This window comes from Hemicordylus capensis, chromosome 3 (genome assembly GCF_027244095.1).
Source record: "Hemicordylus capensis ecotype Gifberg chromosome 3, rHemCap1.1.pri, whole genome shotgun sequence".
Taxonomy (NCBI): Eukaryota; Metazoa; Chordata; class Lepidosauria; order Squamata; family Cordylidae; genus Hemicordylus; species Hemicordylus capensis.
In genome coordinates this window covers 40,196,130-40,220,396 of record NC_069659.1, presented here as the reverse complement: position 1 = coordinate 40,220,396, position 24,267 = coordinate 40,196,130, and the positions used below count along the sequence as shown (strand labels likewise).

The following is a 24,267-nucleotide window of genomic DNA, read 5'->3' as shown; positions in this document are numbered from 1 at the left end:
CTACAAGCCACAGTCCAAGAGCTGAAACCAATTCACATTGCAAAGTTGTTTTGCCCTAATTCATAAAGTAGAGGGGACCTTTGTATTGGAGAAAAGTAACTTAAATCAGAGTTGATTGACCTGCTACAAACATAACAGCGTGCGATCATCTATTTATTTTAATGCAAGCAGTTTCTTCATAAAGTAACCTATTAACTCTGTGGTGGGAGGTGGGATAACATACACAAAAAGGCTATTCAGACTAAATATTTCTGCAACGGTTAGTATAGGAGTGCTGACCTAAAGGAGGTAATTGCCCTCTTGCTTTATCTTGCCTTTTAGGTGTCTAGCAATAGTTAGCCTTACCTTAATGAAATGAAAGAATGCCTTCACAAAACCAAAAGTGCTCAGACTCTGACATATGGCATGGCTGGGTTTTGAGCAGCTAAAATTCTGGGCTATGCCTAGACCTGATTGATTTAATGTTATTGCGCCATTACGAGTATGCACTGGGCTGTTTGTGTTTATTCAGTTGTCTGCATATATTTTAGGGAGTACTGATGGTTGGCCCTCCTGGAACTGGCAAAACGATGCTAGCAAAGGCTGTTGCTACCGAATGTGGCACAACCTTCTTCAACATTTCATCATCTACCCTGACGTCAAAATACCGAGGCGAGTCTGAAAAACTAGTTCGCTTGTTATTTGAAATGGTAAGTGTCACGAATGCTCAAGTATCACAGACTCTTTATATGGTAGATACCTAAGTCCTTCCAACATATTGGTTGCTATGCAACATTAATTGAACCTGTTTTCATGTCATCTGCAACCATGGTTTGATCCAGGTCCCATGCATTCATTTGGGTTCATGTGCTCTGTGCCCCTTTCACACAGCAGCAGGAGGAAGTTTCCTGCATCTGTTCTCTAATTTGACATGGCATCCAATCACAGAAAATCCCAGTTTTCTACTTTTGTTCTTTACATAGAAGAAGATGGGATTTTCAGATGATCTAAACTTTCTTAGTGCTTTGTTAAATGTTTGCTTTTCTCAGAACCAAGGCCTTCATATTTCTTGCTGCTCCTGTCTTCTGATTTTAATTCATTTTATATTTTGGAATTTCCCCCTCTCATTTTCTGTAGCACTTCCAGTGTACAGAGTACTTCCTTTGTGAAGCTTATAAATCTTACAAGCTTTCATTACAACTCATCATAAACTCATCTTAAAAACTCATCATAACAGTCCTGTGAACTTTAGTACCCATATTGCAGAGGGACTGATTAAAGATCTAGTGATGTATGTGACTGTGGACTCCATAATGATATGTGATATGTCTATTTGACCCTGTTGCTTCTGCCTGCTTTTCTTAGAACAGTAACAGTGAGCCATCCTCTCAGCTGTCCTCTCTAGCAGCTGAACCAATGGCTAGGGAGAACTCATTTCATACTATTGAAAGCAGAGCTCTCCTAGAGAGCTTCCCGCTATGAAAGTTTCAGAAATGTCTCCCTATGTTTGCTTTATTTCCTCCTCCTTTTGTTGATTTTTGCTTGATTTTGGGGGTAAATCAACACACTATTTTTCTACAAGTGTGTATGTGTTATACTTTAATTTGAGGTGTCATTTGTCTCTCTGCAATCATAATAAGTTCCCTAAAAGATTATTGAAACCTGACTTTGATGTAGTATTAACTATATAGCTAGTGCTTCTAAAAAGATTGTTATAAGGCAACTTTGACATCACTTTGGCAACTTTGACATCACATACATCTTTGGCTGACATGGCTGTAAGAATATGGGCTCTTGCATGTGGTGGAGTTTTGGCTTCTTCTGTGTAAGTAATTGTTGTCTTTGTTTGAAGGCCAGATTTTATGCACCTACAACCATTTTCATTGATGAAATAGACTCTATCTGTAGTCGCAGAGGCACCTCTGATGAACATGAGGCAAGTCGCCGAGTCAAGTCTGAGCTGCTTGTTCAGATGGATGGTAATGAGTGCTGTTTGATATCTGCATTGGAGTTTCCCTTTCAGTTTTGTAAATTTGAGACTTCTTTCGGAGTATGAGTTCACTCATCTGAAAAGTAACATCTTTGAGAAAATGTACCCAAATGTTCATACCGTAATCTGTCTGACTTGTTGATATGTATTTTTAATGTTTAGAATGTTCTTTTAGTTAAAAACAAGGAAATGATGTACACAACTTTTTCACTGAAATGGTGTGCTCATTTTTCTTTTTTTTAAAAAAAAAACCCTCTTCAAATGGGCAGGTGGGAGGCCAAAGTAAACAACATGTGGGAGATTCAGAATCTTCTTTTTCTTAAAGTACCTAGCAGTCCCACACAGCTGCTTTGAAGATCCTGGTGGAGGGCTAACCATCCCCCCACAACACGAGGGGTTCTCAAACTTGAGTCCCCAGATTTTGCTGGGCTATAACTCCTCTCATCCCCTCATTATCACGATGGCATTTAATCATGGCTGCAACAAATGATGCAAATTATAGTCTAGAAATATCTGAGAACCCAAGTTTGAGAATCCCTGCCACACACAATTTCTCTGATAAGGTGCAGGATATAAATAGGAGACCTCTCTCCATCCTGCTGTTAGCACTGTAGGTACTGTATGAGTATCTGTAAGCTTTTCCCTGTAGGGGAAATAGAGTGGAGAAGGTGATTAAGGGTTAATTCCTCCTTCCCCTGTGTCTGCTATTCAGTCTTTCCCTCCCTTTTCTTTCACCATTTTTTTTACTGCAGGAGATTCCATCATGGGTCTCCTGTCATCATGTCTAGTTCCATCCTTATTATAAAACATCTGTTAAAACTCCAGAATATTTTCGCAGCAAGCCTTGACATTTACTTGTATCTTGACCTTTTGATTCCTGCTTGGGTAGTTCATGAAGATTAACTACCACCTTGCAACATTCACTCATTCTAACATTCTGTGCCTTTCTATCTACAAAATGGTTATAATGACAGGTAAAACCCTTTTTTTGCTTCTTGTTCTTCAAGTCCCCTTCCCCTGCCTTGGGCAGGAAAGTTTTAACATTGGAAGTTACAGAAAAGCTATGAAGCCCTCCTGTGTGTTTCTGAGGAATCATACACATACAGTAGAAAGCATAGCAAGAAAGGTTCATGAGCTTTGACAGGAGAAAAGAGATTAGTATTCCCCCACCAACCAGGCAGTTTCCTTCTTCACCTGTGATGAGAGAGGTGAATTCCTTCTTGCTTAGATCCTGCCTTTCCAGTTAACCACAGAAAGTCGAAGCAGCATTCCTTGTTCTGAGATAGGTATGTGGGACTTCAGATAGAAACCAATAACTCCACAACTGACAACTCTACAACTGATTCTCTCTCCTTGTTGGATATCTAGCAAATATGTACCTGGGGTTGGTCTTTCATATTTCATTATTCTCCCCTGCTTCCCCTTCTCTAACAAACTCTTTTGCTGCTGGAAGCTAGGGTTATGTTTCATAAGAACTAAGATGAGCCTTGCTGAATTGGGCCCAAGGCCAGTCCAGTCCAGAATCCTCTTTCCTAGAGTGGCCCACCTGTTGCCTCTGGGAAGTCCATAGGCAGGAGATACTGACATGCTCTCTCTCACCTGCTTTTGCTCCCTTGCAACTGTTATACTTCTGAACTTGGGGGTAGCCTATGGCCATTAAGACTAGTACCCATTGATAGACCTGTTGTCCATGGATTTGTCTAAGTCCCTTCTAAAACTCTCCAAGTTGATGGCAATCACCACATCTAAAGCTGAGAATTCCATAGCTTAATTATGTGCTGTGTGAAAAAGTACTTCCTTTTGTCTGTCGTAAATTATTTAGCCTCAGTTTTATGGGATGACCCCTGGTTCTAGTGCTGAGAGAAGGAGAAAAGCTTTCTTTATCCACTTTCTCTACACCATGCACAATTTTATCTCTATCATGCCTTGCCTTAGTCACAGTCTTTTTAAACTAAAAAGCCCCAAATGCTGTAAATTGCCACTGCTGTAAGCCACCATGAGATTTTATAATTTGGCAGTATAAAAATATAATAAAATAAATAAATGTTTTAGCCTTATTTCATAAGGAAGCTGCTCTGATCATTTTGGTTGCCCTCTTCTTCACTTTCCCCCAGTTCTGTAATATTCTTTCTGAGAAACGGTGACCAGAACTTCCCTTTCACCCAAGAGGGACAGATGACAATGGCGGGCATAATGCATAGGCACATGGAGTGACTTGCAGAGCCATTGCTGCAGAGATGGAAGCAGTGACACTGCTGTAGAGAGCGGGCAGTGGCACTACTAGCATTATCACATTTCTTCCCGTTGCTGTGCATGGGGAAAGTGTGGTAACACGGGTAGTGCTGCTGCCCATTCTCTACAGTGGCGCTGCTGCTTCTGTCTCCACAGCAGTGGCTTCTCAGGTCACTCCCGGTCCCTAAGAGTTGCACGTCATGGCAACCAATGTCTTTAATTCTATGTAAAATATATAATTTTAAGCGAACAGAATGGACATGCGTCACTGTACAGCTGTAGCCCTTTGTTCATGCAGGAGTAGGTGGAGCTCTTGAGAATGATGACCCTTCCAGAATGGTGATGGTGCTGGCTGCTACAAATTTTCCTTGGGACATTGACGAAGCTTTGAGAAGGAGACTGGAGAAAAGAATTTATATACCATTGCCAACAGGTGGGGCTCCTGTAACTGCTTCCTTCTACATGCACTTTTCTTGCCCTTGTTATTTAAAGCTTCCCTATGGGACTGTTAAGGCTTCTGTTGACATTTCTGTTACAAATGTTGCCTTTTCAGGGGTTAATAAAGTGTGTTCTCTTAAAAAAAAAAAAAAAAAAAGCTTGAGTGACGGAATGGAAGAGATGCAGTATTTTACTGCAGACCCAGTGAATCTTTTTTTTTTTTAAGCACATTCATTTTAATGAGCTGGAATTATTTTGAAAGTTTAAGAGGCAATCCTTGAGTGAACATCCAAGGCAGCCTTTAGACACCTGGGAGAAATATTGCCAATGCACTTCTGTGCCCTTGCTGAAGCATGCAGAAAAGTGGATCCGTGAATTTTCACTCCCAAGGCTTGCCATGTTATAAATCAACTCCTGCCGGGCCTTTATGGCTAGACTTCCAGGCCTTCAGATTGTAGCCTGCTGATCGTTAGCTTGCCTGAGGATGCCTCATTGCATATTGCCATCCTTGACTGTTGGTCATATATGCTATTAATTCCAAGATTCTTTATTATTTTTAGGTTTGTACAGTTGTATCTTTTTTTGATGCAGTTACTTCCCTACTCAAGCCGACAGGATAACAAAATATATAGTGTGACAGTTGAGATTGAGTATAGTGGAGGAAGACGTTTTTTCATAACTGTATAGACTGACTCTTGCAGCTTGCAAAATCTCAAGGTTAGAGGGAGAGACACACATGTGGCTCTGTGCTGGTGAGAATGGCGTCCTCGTGTTGAGCAGGGGAGGCTGGCTGGAGAGAGGGTAGAGCAGAAGGCCCCGCTACTCGGCATCCCATGCGGCCAACCAGCTGTGTGCCCTTCCACCACTGCACAGCTGGCCAATGCACCTGCACGGTGGCCATTTGAGGAATCAGCATGACAAGTTTTTGGTCACTGTACATGTGCATCGGCCAACTGAATGGCAGAGGCAGGGCACGCAGCTATACTCGGCCCCTAGTGAGTTCATCCCCTAGTGAGTTCATGGCCAGAGGCAAGATTGGAACCAGGGAGATACTAATCATAGCTCAGTTTTTGCCATTATGCTAGACCAGCTCCATGATGACATTAATATGAGTTCCCTTTCCCCTACTCCACATCATTGGTGGCTACTAGTTTGGAGTGGGGAAATTAGCCACGTGTCATCTTCATGACAGGGAGTAAGTGATGCTAAATATTTGAGGGAAGGGAGGAAGTGCTCGATGCATCAATCCCATTTTGAATGGCAGCTCTGTGTTATGTATTGTGTTTTCAGCCTAGGATGGGAGGCCTGACTTTATGGCTAGTAGGTGTGCTTTTGTATGTGAAGTTTAAAGTCCCTTTAAGCACTTTATCTGAACATCTGCTCATCGTTGAAGCAAAGGAGAAAGTGGCAGACAGGCATATGTAATGCCAGTGCATTCTGGCTAATGTAGGTTTGTTAGTTTCATTACAAATTGATTGAAGCAAGAACTGTTTTAAGGCTCAGATGTGGCGGCTGCCTCAGTCTGACACTTTTGACTCAAACTAGACTGATCTGTGAAAGAACTGCTTGTTGCTGCATTTAGTATAAGAGCATCATAGATGCAATAAAATCAAGATAGTAACTTTTACTTGGCTGTCTTCCTGATGGAACAAGCATGTGGTAACTTCCATATTGGTCAGAACTCAGGCAAAAAGGCAAGTAGCTAACTGAACATATGCAGCTGCCTCACACTGATCCAGACACCTGGGCCAACTAGCAGGTGTTGTCTACTTTGTACTGTCTACTCTGACTGGTAGTGGCTTTTCAAGGTCTCAGGTAAAGGTCTTTCTCCTCATGTGCTACCTGATCCCTTTAACCTGAAATGACAAGGACTGGACCTTCCGCATGTGATCTACACTGACTTATAACTTCTCCCATAATTCTTAGCTTGTGCATGGTAAAGGGTGTTGGACTAGGACTGGGAAGACCTGAATTCAAATCTCCATTCAGCCTTTACAGTCACTGCGTGACTCTGGGCCAGTCACTTATCTCTTCACCTAGCCTACTTCACAGGGTTGTCGTGAGGATAAATATAACATATTTGTTTTTATTAGCCTACCTTCCAGTAGGCTTATGAGATCACCCATCATTCTGTGTATGTGTCATCCCCCACTCCCCCACTATCAACTTCACAATGCCTGGACTAATATGAACCAAATCTGGTACAATTGTAGGGTCACATACAGTGAGGGAAATAAGTATTTGATCCCCTGCTGATTTTGTCCGTTTGCCCTCTGACACAGAAATGACCAGGCTATAATTGGAATGGTAGGTTTATTGTAGCTGTGAGAGACAGAATAACAACAAACAAACCCTCAAAAGCCCAGTGCCCAAAAGTCAGCGATGGATTTGCATTGTAGTGAGGGAAATAAGTATTCGATCCCCTATCAACCAGCAAGATTTCAGGCTCCCAAGTGTCTTTTCACTATATGCAGGTAATGAGCTGAGATGAGGAACACCCTCTGTAAGGGAGTGCTCCTAATCCCAGCTTGTTACAGTACCTGTATAAAAGACACCTGTCCATAGAAGCAAGCAATCACTCAGCTTCCAAACTCACCACCATGCCCAAGACCAAAGAGCTGTCGAAGGATGTCAGGGACAAGGTTGTAGACCTGCACAAGGCTGGACTGGGCTACAAGACTATTGCCAAGCAGCTTGGTGAGAAGGTGACTACAGTTGGCACGATAACTCGCAAATGGAAGAAACACAAAATAACTGTCAATCTCCCTCGGTCTGGGGCTCCATGCAAGATCTCACCTCGTGGAGTTGCAATGATCATGAGAATGGTGACAAAGCAGCCCAGAACTACACGGGGGGAACTTGTCAATGATCTCAGGGCAGCTGGAACCATAGTCACCAAGAAAACAGTTGGTAACACACTATGCCGTGAAGGACTGAAATCTTGCAGTGCCCGCAAGGTCCCCCTGCTCAAGTACAATGTACAGGCCCATCTGCAGTTTGCCAATGCACATCTGAATGATCCAGAGGAGAACTGGGCGAAAGTGTTGTGGTCAGATGAGACCAAAATCGAGCTCTTTGGCATCAACTCAACTCGCCGTGTGTGGAGGAGGAGGAATGCTGCCTATGAGCCCAAGAACACCATCCCCACCGTCAAACGTGGAGGTGGACACATTATGCTTTGGGGGTGTTTTTCTGCTAAGGGGACAGGACACCTTCACCACATCGAAGGGACGATGGACGGGACCATGTACCGTCAGATCTTGGGTGAGCACCTCCTTCCCTCAGCCAGGGCATTGAGAATGGGTCGTGGATGGGTATTCCAGCATGACAATGACCCAAAACACACAGCCAAGGCAACAAAGGAGTGGCTCAAGAAGAAGCACATGAAGGTCCTGGAGTGGCCCAGCCAGTCTCCAGACCTTAATCCCATAGAAAATCTGTGGAGGGAGCTGAAGGTTCGGGTTGCCAAACATCAGCCTCGAAACCTTTCTGACTTGGAGAGGATCTGCAAAGAGGAGTGGGACAACATCCCTCCTGGGTTGTGTGCAAACCTGGTGGCCAACTACAAGAAACGTCTGACCTCTGTGATTGCCAACAAGGGTTTTGCCACCAAGTACTAAGACATCTTTTGTGAAGGGATCGAATACTTATTTCCCTCACTACAATGCAAATCCATCGCTGACTTTTGGGCACTGGGCTTTTGAGGGTTTGTTTGTTGTTATTCTGTCTCTCACAGCTACAATAAACCTACCATTCCAATTATAGCCTGGTCATTTCTGTGTCAGAGGGCAAACGGACAAAATCAGCAGGGGATCAAATACTTATTTCCCTCACTGTAGCGACACCTCAACAGTGTAGTTTGTGCTGAACACTCCGGTTCAAGATGGCAGACGCATGAACATTGATTGATTGATTGTTAAATTTGGTACAGTAGTAGTGAGTGACACATAGGGACACCTCAGTGGTGTAGTTTGTAATGTCATCCACATTGATCCAAGATGGCAGACTCGTGAAGATTTGAGGTGCAATTGGGCTAACTTGTGAACCACTTAACCAATTTGAACGAAATTTGCTACAGGTATAAGGACACATAGGGTTGGCTCAAGAGCGTAGCTTGTGATGATGTCATTCACCCTGATTCAAGATGGCGGGCAGGTGAACTTTTGAGTTGCAAGTGGGGACAGATTTGCACCAAATTTGGTACAGTTGTAGGAATAGTAAAAGGAAAGTAGGCAGTTTAGTTATTACTAGAATAACTTGTTTCTCTATGTTCTCTATTCCCAAACTGCTTTGGGAACTTTTGTTGAAAAATGGTATATAAATAAAGGCATTACATGGGACACCTTTGAGTTTGTCAAAGATAAGGATACAATTATTTTGGGTATGGGTGCTGCAACATGTTGCTTGGACCCTTGCCTTTCTTGGATGGTTAGAACAGCGGGTGGGAATGTAAATTCTTGGCAGTGGGAGTTGGTTAACTCCTCGTTACGTGAAGATTTCGTGCCAGCAGCCCTTAAAGAGGCGGTAGTTCGTCCTCACTTGAAGAAACCCTCCCTGGACCCTGAGTTCTTTGACAACTATAGGCTGATTTCCAACCTCCCTTTTTTAGCGAAAGTGTTGGAGAGGGTTGTATGTGTCCAGCTCGAGAGGGTTTTGGAGGAAACCAATTACCTTCGTTCTTATCAGTCAGGTTTCAGGCCTCGGCATAGCACAGAGACAGCACTAGTCGCTCTGGTAGATGACCTTCTTCGGGACCTTGATGAGGGTAGTGTCCCTCTCTTGGTCCTTTTAGATCTCTCAGTGGCTTTTGACACTATTGATCATGCAATCCTTCTTGACCGCCTGTGTGGGTTGGGTATCGGGGGCACTATTTTACAGTGGTTCCGTTCGTACCTTAATGGGCATTGAGGACAGGTGTTCTGACCCATGGCCACTTCTTTATGGAGTTCCCCAAGGTTCAGTTCTTGCTCCTATCCTTTTTAACATTGATATGAAGCCACTGGGTCAGGTCATTTGCCAGTTTGGGGTGAGATTCCATCAATACGCTGATGATACTCAGATGTATAATGCCATCCCAGACCATGCTGGGGATGCTCTTTCTGTGCTTGCTTTATGTCTGGAAGCTGTTAAGATCTGGATGACTCAAAATAAGCTCAGACTTAACCCCACTAAGACTGAATTGCTCTTATTCAGCCCTTGTACTGGCCAACAGTTGGATCCAAACCTTTTTTTGGATGGGGTGGTGCTGCCCCCAAAGGAGCTTGTCTGTGACTTGGGGGTTCTTTTAGACTCACACCTCCTGCTTGAACAACAGGTGGAGGCTGTGGCTAGAAGTGCATTTGCCCAGCTTCATCTGGTTTGCCAATTACACCCTTATCTTGATCTGCAGGCACTAACGACAGTGACTCATGCCCTTGTCATCTCTCGCTTAGATTACTGTAACATGCTTTACCTAGGGCTACCTTTGAAGACAACCTGGAAGCTTCAGCGGGTCCAGAATCCAGCGGCTCGCCTACTTATGGGTGCCAAAAGATATGATAGGGTAACACCTCTCCTGCAGTTGCTGCACTTCCAAATTCAATTCAAAAGCCTGGTTCTTACCTTCAAAATGGCAAAAGACTTGGTGCCTGTTTACCTACAGAATCGCCTCTCCCATCCAGTTACATCCCCTCCTGTTAGATAATTTCAGATGGCCCTTTTGTTGGTCCCTGATTTTCGAGAGGTTCGAAGTTCTAGGACCTGCGAAAGGGCTTTTTCGGTTGCTCCCCCACTTCCTTGGAATTCTCTTCCCCTTCAGAGTTGTCTAGCCCCCACTTTACCAGTCTTTAAATCCTTACTGAATACCTTTCTTTTCCGCTGGGCATTTGCCCTGTAGTTTACTTTATTTCCTTTCCATTATCTATTTAATTTGCAATTTTTAATGTAATTTTTGATTGTAATTTTTAATGTTACCTTATTTACATGGCATTGTACACTGCCCTGAGTCTTTGGAGTGGGAGGTATATTAAATGCTTTAAATAAATAAATAAATAAATAATAGTCATCTTAGAAGTAATAAGCATAACCATATACACTGCTCTGGGATCCTTGGAGGAAGGGCAGGATATAAATGGACAAATAAATAAAATTTCAATATTTAAATTCCTTTCAACAAATGGATAGATCTGGAGCGAGATCTGTCGATGCCCATAAGAATGGGTTTTGCACCTGTGCAGGAGTCACACGGTAGCCATGCCTGAGCTTGTCGAAGCGCCTAGGCCACGCCCCCACGCCGAAGCATGCTATATAAGGCGTGTCCTTGGTGCGAAGTCCCTCAGTTCTTTTCCGACCGCCTTTGTGTTTGAACCTCGGTCTGCCGCCTCTGTTGTCAGAAAGTTCCTCTCTTCTTAAAAAGTTCATCCATAATTTTGACTGATTTCCCAGAATTGGACTACGGACTGGCGAATGGTTTTGATTGGTTTTTGACTCGGAACGGCATTTGGTACTCTCGGGCTCTTGACGCGGAATGGCTATCGGCGATCCTCAGACTTAGACTTGGAACAGACTTGACTATTGAGACTGGAAATGGCTGAGGAGAAAAAGTCATTTAAGTGGTGTGAGGGCTGCAGGGCAAAACTCCCCTCAAAAGACCTTCACGACCTTTGTCTGTTGTGCCTCAGTGAAGAGCACAATGTCTCCACTTGCAAGATTTGCCTATCTTTCTCGAAAAAGACAAGCGTTTTAAAAAAGGTGTTAAAATAACTACTACTGCTTCCCTCCTCCTGATGGAGCTTGCTAAACACCCATTCTTATGGGCATCGACGGATCTTGCTCCAGATAAACAGGTTGCTCACCTGTAACTGATGATCTGGTAGAGATCCGTCGGTGTCCATAAGACCCTCCCGGCCTCCCCTCTGCAGTAGTACTACCTCTATGAGTATACAGATGTGCAGCCCCTTGCATTCACTTTTCCTGTTTGCCATGGATGAACTCACCTTGCTTCACCTGGATGGTTGTCCACCATGGCAATCTTCCAAGAACTGAGGGACTTCGCACCAAGGACACACCTTATATAGCACGCTCCAGTGTGAGTGTGTGGCCTAGGCACTTCGACAAGCTCAGGCATGGCTACCGCGTGACTCCTGTGCAGGCACAGAACCCATTCTTATGGACATTGACGGATCTCTACCAGATCATCAGTTACAGGTGAGCAACCTGTTTTTACTTAATCAGAAAATATATAGCCCTGCAAATCGATGCAAAAAAAAATCTTTTTCAAGCGATTAAACAAAAGTTTGCAAACTACTGTCATGTGGGTTGAGTTTAAGACTGCTTTCTGATGATGTCTTTTTTCTTGTGGTGGCAAAAAAGACAGCTTTCATCATGGTCTTACTGTTGTTTGCCATCTGCAGACACACACACCCCCTGGAGGAAATGCTCACTGGGACCACAACGCACAGGGAGGGGGAGACTAGCCTTTTCCTTAAATGCTATTTTCTGCTGAAAATTGGCCCCTGATGCTGCTATATGCCCTCAAAGCAGCTCTTTGCTGTAAATAAACACTTTAGGGTCTTGGAGTCTCTTGTGAGAGGAGATACTCTGGGTTTCTGGGGTTTATAAGGAAGGAGGGTGCACTGGAGGCGACAGAGAAGACTGGAGGGGGTAAGATAAGAGGTCTGGACTTTCCCCGATCATCTCCCCGGCCTAGACTGGGAGATTTATTGCAGCCTCCCATCCCTTTTGCCTGACCTGGACGGCCAGAAGACCAGCTCTTGCTTTGCTGCCTCATTAGTGTTGTGGCCTTCCTTTCCTGATTGCCTGATAATCTACACCTGGGGGCATTAATTACATCAGCCCTGTATCGGCATCTCTAGTGAGAGGCGAGTCTCTGGGTTTCCAGCAGTGCACTAGGTGGCTGCCAAAGGGGCCAGCCTTTGGTGCTGGGCCTTTGGTGTGGGGCTGAGGGCTGGGGCAGAGTATGTTATTTTATGGTTCTATAAGCAGATGGAGCTGTTGTTGAGAAGGCTTCTATTGAATCTTGGGTGAAGTTAGTCTACAATGTGTCTAGGCTTGTCTGGAGATGAGGAGATGGGGGGGTGTCCATTAACTGTGGGGTGGCTATTCCGTGGTGGTGGGGCAGGTTAGCAGGCCATTTCAAAGGAAAGCAAATCAGAAATGTAATAGCTCTTTCCTCTTCCGGCTGTCCAGCCAGCTCTTTGACCTCAGGGAGCAGTGCCAACTACCCACAGAGCCTCACCTTGCTCCCTTGTAATGCCACGTTGGTCCAGAATAAATCAGAAATCATCCATGATCTGATTTTGGATGAAAGGGCTGACTTGGTATGTATCACAGAGGCTTGGTTGGGGGCCCAGTCTGGTCCCAGCTTCTCCCTCCAGGGTACTCTGTTGAAGAGCAGGCGAGAGGACATGGGCGGAGAGAGGATGTGGGACGTGGAGTGGGTGTGGTTTATAAGAATAACATCTCCCTTACCAGGATCTCTGTCGAAGTGTCTGACCATATTGAATGTGTGTACTTAAGTTTGGGGACCACAGGTAGACTGGGATCTTTGTTGGTGTACCAATCATGCCACTGCCCAGCAGAGTCCCTAACTGAGCTGACAGACTTGGTCTCAGGCTTGGTGTTGGAGTCTCCCAGGCTTATGGTGGTGGGAGACTTCAGTGTTCACTTTGAGACCAATTTGTGCGGGGCAGCTCAGGAGTTCATAGTGGCCATGACAACTATGGGCCTATCTCAAGCATTCTCAGGACTGATGCATGTTGCTGGTCACACGCATGATCTAGTCTTTTACTCTGATCAAGGTGGTGTTCCATGGGTGGAGACTCCTGTGATTTCCCCACTGTCATGGATGGACCACCATCTGGTTAGACTCACAATCACACCCCACCTCTGCAGGGGTGAGGGATCTATTAGGATGGTCTGCCTGAGAAGGTTATTAGATCTAATAGGATTCCAAAAAGCTTTGGAAGAATTTAGTGCTGGCTCTGCCTGTGATTTTTTTGATGCCATGGTGGAGAACTGGAACAGCAAACTCACCAGGGCAGTAGACAAGATAGCTCCTAAGCATCCTTTCCAACCCGCTTCAAAACTGGCCACTTGGTATATGGAGGAACTACAGGAGCTGAAGTGGCAAGGTAGATGACTGGAGAGCAAGTGGAGAAAGATTCGACTCAAATCCGATAGATTACAACATAGAACACGTTAGTTGATACAATGGCAGTGCAATATGCATGGTGTGCTATGGTCCTGATGAGAATTGCCCCCCATTTTTTTTTATTTTTTTTGGAGAGAAGAGTCACTTTGGGAATAGCGTCTCCTATTAGTGCAAGCTGATGCAGATCTCATTTGGCCCAGTGAGTGCACAACTTCTAAAGAGTCCTTGGGAGGAGAGAGTGGCACTTCTGCTGTTTGGAAGTCCCAGTGCAGCAGTTGACTTTCTTCCAGCCCCCCTTCCGTCTTTCTTCTTTATCTAGGGGTTGGATGCTTATCCTAAGGGTGCTGCCTTCAAGCGCCAGTGTCCCTACATTAGGCCTGGAAGGTGACTATCTTCTGGTTGACTCCAAGAGGTGCTGGCAAAGCTCCAGGTGGTATGGTGGCTCGTGTGGTGAGGAATGTGAATTTCCCCTAAGCCAAGATGCACTTTATGTGCACACAATTCAGAATGTGTGTCTTGCTGAGGGAAGGGGGATAGACATCTCTTCTCTTCCCCTTTTATTTGAGATCCAGAAGCAGCGATGGGGGAAAACGAGAGTCACTCATGCTTCCTCTGTTGCCACTTTGGATCATGTCCAAAGCCACCTAGAATGAGGCCTTACACAGATGCTTTGAAAAGTAACTAGCCTTTGTTTCTTGAGACAAATGCTCTGTAAATGTCAACATAGCGCAGGCCACAAACCATGACATGTGCATGAAATGTTGCTATACCAGTATTGTTTGATGAAGGCCCTTGTGACAGATGGATGGGGACTCCCTCCCTCCCTCCCTCTCTTGCTCATACTGTGCTATCAGTGTACAAGGCATCTTATGACGTGCCTCTATTCCCAAGGAGCTTAAATCTAAAATAGATAATGGGGAAACAACAGAATGGGGCAGGGAAGGGAGAGAGACACAAATGTAGGGAGGTGGGAATGTGGCAAATGCAGTTACATTTCTACTTGAAGCTTGGTTACACTTGTGAATAAAGATTAAGAGGATAAGCCAAAGACCTTGTGGAACAGGTGGGTTTTGTGTAGAGACAGTGTACTCGTTTGACAGAATGCTTGCTGAAGTGCTCTTGGGTTGGAAAATAATGAGTGCATGTATGAGTTGGAAAGTAATGGCAAAATTGGTGGCCTTTCTGTAAGTCAGAAATTGCTGTTCCTTTCTGGATAATGGCTGACATCTTGACTTAAGCCTGCACATGTGCAGCAAGAAAGCATACATGCAACTTTAGCACTAGCACTTCTGAAGTGTGGGTGCTCCTGTGCGGGGCAGATTTTTGCTGGTTTCTTCTTTCCCACAGAAGTACTCTGTGTGACCCAGAAGTGGATCCCTGAGGGTTGTGCAGCCCTCAGGGATCCACTTTTGGGTCATGTACAGGTGAAACTCGGAAAATTAGAATATCGTGCAAAAGTCCATTAATTTCAGTAATGCAAATTAAAAGGTGAAACTGATATATGAGACAGACGCATTACATGCAAAGCGAGATAAGTCAAGCCTTAATTTGTTATAATTGTGATGATCATGGCGTACAGCTCATGAAAACCCCAAATCCACAATCTCAGAAAATTAGAATATTACATGGAACCAAGAAGACAAGGATTGAAGAATAGAACAATATCGGACCTCTGAAAAGTATAAGCATGCATATGTATTCAGTACTTGGTTTGGGCCCCTTTTGCAGCAATTACTGCCTCAATGCGGCGTGGCATGGATGCTATCAGCCTGTGGCACTGATGAGGTATTATGGAAGACCAGGATGCGTCATTAGCAGCCTTCAGCAATTCTGCATTGTTTGGTCTCATGTCTCTCATCCTTCTCTTGGCAATGCCCCATAGATTCTCAATGGGGTCAGGTCAGGCGAGTTTGCTGGCCAATCAAGCACAGTACACTGTATACTTTTCAGAGGTCCGATATTGTTCTATTCTTCAATCCTTGTCTTCTTGGTTCCATGTAATATTCTAATTTTCTGGGATTGTGGATTTGGGGTTTTCATAAGCTGTACGCCATGATCATCACAATTATAACAAATTAAGGCTTATCTCGCTTTGCATGTAATGCGTCTGTCTCATATATCAGTTTCACCTTTTAATTTGCATTACTGAAATTAATGGACTTTTGCACGATATTCTAATTTTCCGAGTTTCACCTGTAGAACACTTTTGGGGAGAGAGGATTGGTTAACAAAAATCCCATCCACACTTCAGAAGCACCAGTGCTAGCACTGCGCTTGCTTGCTTGCTTGCGTACACACAGCCTTAGTCAGGATATTGGCCAATGTGTGCATGTCTTTCCTTAACACAGTTTTCACCACAATTATAGATGTTGATTTTCCTTCTCTGTGGTGCACTTGTGTATGCACCTTCTGTACACTTGGTGCTGACATTTATGTTCTTTTGGAGCCAAATAAAAACACTTTTATTTTTCAAGGCTTTTATTTGTGTGTTAATTTACTGGTGTGTTATTGCAGCTATTTTTTTATTTGAATTTTATTCATTTTTTTCTGTCTACCACTGTAGAGGTCATAGGAACATAGGAAGCTGCCATATACTGAGTCAAACCATTGGTCCATCTAGCTTAGTATTGTCTACACAGACTGGCAGCAGCTTCTCCAAGGCTGCAGGCAGGAATCTCTCTCAGCCCTATCTTGGAGAAGCCAGTGAGGGAACTTGGAACCTTCTGCTCTTCCCAGAGCGGCTCTATCCCCTAAGGGGAATATCTTACAGTGCTCACACATCAAGTCTCCCATTCATATGCAACCAGGGCATATCCTGCTTAGTTAAGGGGACAAGTCATGCTTGCTACCACAAGACCAGTTCTCCTTGTTATAGGTCTTTTTGTGTGATCTATTTTAATGTGCATTTTATGTTTTTATTTCTGTGTAAGCCAACTCAGATATTTTTTGGATACGTGGGATCTAAATCCATTAACTAACAAAGGGGTATCATTAGCAAAATTGCTTGTCACCCAGCATTCTGTGTGTGTACCTGTGCATGTGTGTGCCCCCCCCCGCCCACCAGCAAATTCGCAACGCCTGGACCAATGTGAACCAAATCTGGTACAGTTGTAGAGACTCATAGGGACACCTCAACGGCATAGTTTGTGATTGTCATCCACCCCATCCAAGATGGTGTCTGCGTGAATTTTTGAGGCACAAGTGGGCTAATTTGTGAACCACCTAACCGATTTGAACCATATTTGCTACAGCTGTAGGGACATATAGGGATGTCCAAATGGCATGGTGTGTGATGATGTCATCCACTCCAATTCAAGATGGCAGTCGTGTGAACATCTGAGGCACAAGCGGGCTAATTTGTGGATTGTCTAACCAATTTAAATCAAATTAGGTACAGTTGCAGTGAGTGACACACAGGTTCACCTCAACAACTCAGTTTTTGATCCACCCCGATCTAAGATGGCGGACGTGCAAACCTTTGAAGCGCAAGTGGGCTAACTTGTGAGCCACTTAACCGATCTGAACCAAATTTGCTACAGCTATAGGGACACATAGGGACACCTCAAGGGCGTAGTCTGTGATGATGTCATCCACCCCAATCCAAGGTGGTGGTCATGTGAATGTGTGAGGCACAAGCGGGCTAATTTGCAGACTGTCTAACAAATTTAAACCAAATTTGGTACAACTGTAGGGACACACAGGGACACCTCAGTGGCATGGTGTTTGATGGTGTCATCCTCATTGATTCAAGATGACAGACAAGTAAACCTTTGAGGTACAGGTGGGCTAACTTGTGAACTGCTTAACTGATTTGAACCCAATTTGGTACAGCTGTATGGACACATAGGGATGTCCCAATGGTATAGTTTTTGATGATGTCATCCACCCTGATCCAAGATGGTGGATGTGTGAACTTTTGAAGTGCAAGTGCACTAACCTGAGGACTGTCTAACTGATTTGAACCAAATTTGGTTCAGTTGTAGTGAGTGACACACAGGGACACCTCAATGGTGTAGTTTGTAATGATGTCATTCACCCCAATCCAAGCTGGCAGATGCATGAACATTTGAGGTGTAAGAGATCTGACTTGTGAACCTCGATTGGAACCAAATTTAGTCCAGTTGTAGAGACAGTGAAAGGAAAGTAGGCTGATTAGTTCTTACTAGAACAACTTGTTATAGTAACTTGTTTTTCTATAAAACCAAATTGCAGTGTCATATGTTATAGATTATATGTATATGTTTGCAAGCCTGGATTAATCATACTTTATATTATTGCAGCAAAAGGCAGAGCAGAGCTGCTTAAGATTAATCTTCGGGAAGTTGAGCTGGATCCTGACATCAGCCTGGAAGAAATTGCTGAGAAGATTGAAGGCTACTCTGGTGCTGATATCACTAATGTTTGCAGGTATCCTGTTTCCTGGGTTTGCAAGCTAAAGAAGAGTTGAATTACTAGACAACCTGCATTTACTGAACACTTATTAGAGAATGTTACTGAAGTCTGAGTCTTCCGCCTGATGTCAGTAGAATTTAAACTTTCCACCTTCAAAGAACCCACATCAATTAGTCTGCTGAACAACTTCTGCATGTCTGCCACAGAACCCTAGAGGATTCTGGAAAGTGCTGACCAGGCCTGTTAGGCTTTACTGTTTCTCCTCCTGAATTGAGGGTGTACCTTAAAGCACTCTTCAACACCCTCTGTGGCTGGGCAGTGCAGGGGAAAACTAGTAGAGGTGGGCACACTCTCCGTCAGGGATGTTTTCTGCCATTATTGATCTTTTCATTGATGGATGCTTGATTAGTGTCTGAGGAACTCCAAGGGTAACAAGAACAGAGTCTGTAAGCTAGTACCTTAGATTATTGCAGCTGAAAATGAAGCTAAAACATTTTAATCCTCTGCAGCAATATATGTAATGATTTACTAAATAAATATAGGTATCAAATTGTATTGATATTTATTTCAAAATAAATATATTTTCAACAGAACAAAGATTAAAATGCTCTTAATTTACTTTAGTGTTAAATTAACAGAACATTAATTAGTGTTATCTAAAACAGGGTTGTAGCAAAAATTATTGGGCTCAGTACTGGAAAGTTGTTTCTGTTCCTAAAATTATAGAATGGCTTTTTAGTGTCTTAGAAATTAAGATGGCCATTTTGATAGATACAGTGCATTGGAAGAAAGGCATATTTGTTTCAATGAATGTGGGGGATAAATGAACATCCTTTTTCTTTTCTTTTATAGACATTGTCATTTTTATGTAATTTATCTCTGTGAAATTAAAAAAATGAAGAATTTCATGTAATTTATTGTAACTTACTCAGCACTGGGGAGACTAAAGATTCCATATTAATAAATAATGGAACAGTTGTAATAATAGAAGACAATTGATGGAAGAGATTAATACTTTAAATGAGGACTGATTCTTCTCAGCCTTTTGCTTAAGATCAAGGCTGAATGAAGGCTAATTATTTGATCGCCACTGGATAAAACCACGCCAGCAAGTGTATTTATGCAAAGCATTCATATGCTGCCTTTCTGTCATAAATGATCTCCTGACATGAGATAAAAGGGTGCATTTAGAATAGTTTTATAGTAACAGGAGCAGAACGAACAGATGATAAACTATAAACTTAAGCAATAAGTGGCAGGAATCAAAACTGCTATCCATCTGTCCCCTTAAAAGCTCTACAGGAAAAAAATGTCCTGACCTGCTCTGTAAAACGTCCAAGAGACGATGGATGAGTCTGCCTTGGAAGGGAGTTCTAAAGTTTGGGCACCGCTACGGAAAAGGCCTTACTCTCATAGATACCCACTGCACCTCTGAAAGAGAGGTTACATGGACCAGGGCATCCAAAGATGACCCGAGTATATAGTCCTGCAGTTTTGTTCCATCTGCTGGGGTATGGTTATGGAGCTGGTCAGGATGTTGCTGGCAACCACAACATGTCCATATTCAGCACTGCTAAAACAGCCCACCAGGCATGTAGGCGGCCTAATAGTTGGGGAGGGGTGCAAAAAAGATGGGGGGCAGGCAGCTTTTCTGGCCCCTATCAGTCCTAAGTGCAAGCACCCTGCAGTTGTATAAAATTATTTCTTTGTTAAATTGGGGGGGGGGCAGCCCCTCCCCCCCGGCTATGACTCTATATCCCAGCAACTACTGGCCTTGGGGGTTGCTATGTTTGGGAGGAGGAAGAAAGTGCACACTGGTCAGTGGCATGGGGGACTAGTAGCAGGTGTAGATTCAGTATGTTGTCCAGGACAGAGCAACAGTCATAAACCCATCTGAAAAAGTTAACCTGTGATAACCGTTTATGGGCAGATTTGTCTCTTAAGCTGTTTTGCTGCAATAACGTGTTCAGTAGGGCTGGGGGTGGGTCCTGCATTCCTCATCTTCTTTAATCTATTTTGTAACATGTCTGCCGTGGGTCTGTACCTAAAAGAGCTGCAAGGGAAGATACAATAACTGGGGGAAGGTGCAGAAGAATGCCTCTTGAATCCAGTTGTGCTCAGCATGGAGGACGATGACCCCCCCATACGTTTCACATAGTGCTAGCAGTTGTGCAGCATTTCAGCTCACAAGCGGAGCAATCTCCTCAACAGCTCCATTAACCACTGTCTTCTGTTTGTTTTATAGGTTTAATTATCTCTGCACATACACCAGGCTCCTTAGTGGATTTCCATTCCAGTGTGTACACTATGTTAATGTTGGGGATATTGGAGATGTAGAAGCTGGCCTCACCAAGGGGCTGGGGAGATAATGAAGAGTGAATACTTTATACATTCCTGCAAGAGGCCTGTAACATACAGAATATAGTAGCCAGTCCCTGCTGCTAGTAATTGGCTTGTGTGCTTTCCCCTTTGTTTTCAGGGACGCTTCTTTGATGGCCATGAGGCGGCGCATTAATGGCTTAACCCCAGAAGAAATCCGTGCGCTGTCTAAAGAAGAGCTTCTGATGCCTGTTACCAAGGGAGACTTTGACCTGGCTCTGAAGAAAATCTCCAAGTCCGTTTCAGCTGCAGATCTGGAGAAATATGAAAAGTGGATGTCTGAATTTGGATCCGCTTAACCTTGGTGACATCTCTTCACAAGGGATTTTTAGTTCTACTGTTACAAAATGTTGCAAGAAATCTTTTAACACTTGAGTCTGCCCCCCCCCGCCCCCATGGACAAGATTCCCCCTTTTAACCTCTCTCTCTCTTTTTGCACTTTAAAGGGAACGAAATAAAATGTTACGTAAGGAGATCATGGTATTTCATGAATTAATACTAAAAACTGTAAATGTAGCAAGGGAAACCCAGTGCAGTTGTGGATGTCTGCACTTTAACAGCAAATGCCTGTGTCCTGATTTTCACATGCTAGTCCTTCATGGCTTTGATCTGCCAGTCAGATATGGGATTGTAGGGAAAAAGGCAAACAAAGGCTTATTGCATTATGCCCTTGGTATTAGGCCACATTGTATGTCTAGTTAGAATCTGATTCTACCTTCTTTGACTGCAAGACTGAAGTTATCCTGTGCTCCTCCCTCCCTCCCTCCCTCCATTAAAGAGCTTTCTGGTATGATCAAAGTTAAATATACGGAGGATCATTTTACACTACAGTCACGTTCCCATGGTTATTTGGGTATTTGCTTCCAGTTCCAATAAACTTGTAAAGAGTTAAAGAGGAAAATACATTTTTAAACATGCAAAGTACATGTCAGTGTGCTGTGGCAAGTTGCAGCTCTTTGACATGGGTCCATCTTACATCCCCAAGTGTTTAGAGATGCACATTCTCCTTTTACACATTACGAGTTTACTGTGCAACACAATTGCTGCATAAAATGTGAAGCACCTAGTATACAACGACCTTGTTGCACCACAACTTCAATGTTTGAAATCTCAAGTCCGTTTTTCCTCCTGCCTCTGTTGTGCACTGGTATAAAATCCATTGATTTCAGTGGGTTTGGTACCATCTTTGATTTCTCACTTTCCCCACCAGTGTAAGCAAGAGGAAAGATTAGTTTCTTGAGATCTCTTGGCCAGGCTGAGGCTTATTGTACTCTGGGGGTTACGGTGGTTTAACCTGCCAGTACTCAGTCAAACCTGTATACATTTTGCAGGGTTTTGTCCAACTGTGTTTGCTTTTAGAATAACCATTTTTAATTTATGTTTTATAAATACTAGTTGCAACTTTGTTGCAGTATAGGATACTGAAGTGGTATAGAGCTGTCATCTTTGCCATCCAGGAATACTTCCTCTTTCCTTTTATATCTTTGGCATGTTCTGGTATTTTTGCTTGTTCTAGCATATTTCAGCAGAATATGACAATATTCTTCAGATGTGACAAATTGGTGCTCATTTCTGTAGAATCTTTCCAATATCATTTCTGCAGAATCTTTCAAACAAGAAAAGTGCTGCAGTTATAAAAGGCCTCTATATAATTAACTTCTCGAAGTAATCCTCCTTGTATGTATACGTCTGGAACTGGTTATCCACATTATCAGTTCCTGTCAAGTCCTGCTTTTGGATTTGGTTCTAGAAAAGTTATGTGAAGGTGACTTTTCTTCTTGAAAAAAAATGATCTAATCCCATGAGTGCCAGGTGCTATATCTGAGTCAGACCTCATGGCTATAGTGTCAGTGAATTATTTCATTGACTAATAGGCATTTTCCAAACCACCCTTTCATTCTAGAGTTAGCTACCTAAAACAACTAGTGCCTGGGGAAAAGATGTTCTTCAGGATGTGAAGATGGAATGGTTTTCAGTTGTTAAGCTTGCTGACTCAGCATTCCTGACACTCATTAGCCATGTAGAGATTGTGCTGATTCCCAAACTGATCTCTGCTAGTAAGAAAAATAGACCAAGCACACACACGAACTTCCTGTGTGACACAGTCCCCCCAAATAACTTGAACAAAACATCATGCTAGTTGGTACCTTTTTCTTGTAGCATCCTGCCCACTGCCCCAATTCAGTACTGCAGTGCTAAATCAGCTGTGGGGAAAGCTTTCTTCTAGGCATGGTCGTACTCTCTACCTAGATCATCAAGCTTCTGACATCAGAACAGCTTATTGACGGTTGCCCTACAAGAGCTTCATGTCTCATAACCTATTCATTGTGAAGATCAACTCCTTAGCATAGTATTTGCTGTACATTTCCGGAGCTTTAGATGTGATTCATTTAAATAGGGAAATATCAGTGTTTACATGGCAAAGTCCTACAAATATGTAACTGTCTACACAGGTTGTGTTTGTAATAGTTTGCCTTGGATTCTTTTACTTTTTGTTGTTTTTTGTTTAACATAGAAGGTGGCATCTTTGGTCAAGACTGTGAATAGTACATTGTGTTCATTTCTCACAGAAGGCAGCTCTACCCTGAATGGAAGGAATCACAATAAATGTCCTAATGATGACTCACACTTCTTTTATATGGTGTATTTTATGAGATTCTACTTGAGATTCTATTGTGCTCCTGCTGTGGCCTGAGATTCTATTGTGCTCCTGGGTTGGCTGTGATGCTCTCAAAGCATAGGAGGAACACAGCCTCTCATGGAGTGTTTCAGTTCTTTGAGGTGGTCTCTGTTGTTTGTTTGTTCACACTTTTGCGCCTGTGTGGAAGCTCAGTCGGAACCTTCCAAAGCTCTTTTCCTATGCTACATTTTGGTAGCAGCTCCGCCCCCATCCTAGCATCGCTCCAGCTGGTGGCAAATGCAGATAAACCTCTCTAGATGATCTCAATGGGGCTCATAAGAACAGTCTTGCTGGATCAGGCCCAAGGCCTATCTAGTCCAGCAACCTGTTTCACACAGTGGCCCACCAGATGCCCCTGAGAAGCCCACAGGCAAGAGGTGGATGAGGGCATGCCCTCTCTTTTGCTGTTGCTCCCCTGCAACTAGTATTTAGAGGCATTTTGTCCCTGAGGCTGGAGGTGGCCTATAGCCACCAACTAGTAGCCATTGATAGACCTGTCACCCATGTATTTGCCCAAGCCCCTTTTAAAGCCATCCAAGCTAGTGGCCATCACCACATCCCATAGCATATAATTCCATTGATTAATTATGTTCTGTGGGGGGAAAGTACTTCCTTTTGTTGGTTACTAAATTTCCCGGCCTTCAGTTTCATGGGGTGACCCCTGGTTCTAGTGTAGTGAGAGAGAGAGAGAAAAAAAAACTCTTGCAAAAATGCATAATTTTATACACTTCTGTGTGTATAAGTCACTGTAACACTGAGTAGTCCTTAAACTTGCACACGAGTAGTACCAGGGCAGAGCCACCATTGTATGAACAGGTTTGAAGAACCCAGGTCGCCAATGAAAAAGGCCATCGAAGCCCACAGTGGGGCATGGCTTGTACTCCAGAAGAGCTCTGAGCAAAGTCTCCTCCGCCCAGGCTCCAGAGAGCCCCAAGCGAGCTCTCCCCTGTCCATTTCTGGCAGCGCTTGCTGCCTGACCGCCTTTATTTCTCTTTCTCTCCCTCACTGGAGGGAGAGAAAGGGAAA

The 24,267-nt window shown here is 43.6% G+C and overlaps 1 protein-coding gene across 2 annotated transcripts in view; it reads left to right on the top strand.

Moving 5' to 3' along the window:
* The window catches only part of KATNAL1 (katanin catalytic subunit A1 like 1), a 63,630-nt gene extending 40,441 nt beyond the window's left edge, over nucleotides 1–23,189 (top strand). For both annotated transcript variants that reach the window (XM_053310131.1, XM_053310130.1), the window contains exons 7-11: nucleotides 531–689; nucleotides 1,832–1,958; nucleotides 4,500–4,634; nucleotides 18,071–18,197; nucleotides 20,662–23,189. In XM_053310131.1, coding sequence (XP_053166106.1) covers nucleotides 531–689; nucleotides 1,832–1,958; nucleotides 4,500–4,634; nucleotides 18,071–18,197; nucleotides 20,662–20,860 — 747 coding nt within the window. In that variant the 3' untranslated portion in view covers nucleotides 20,861–23,189. The remainder of the gene's footprint in view (nucleotides 1–530; nucleotides 690–1,831; nucleotides 1,959–4,499; nucleotides 4,635–18,070; nucleotides 18,198–20,661) is intronic.
* Nucleotides 23,190–24,267: the final 1,078 nt, after the last annotated feature.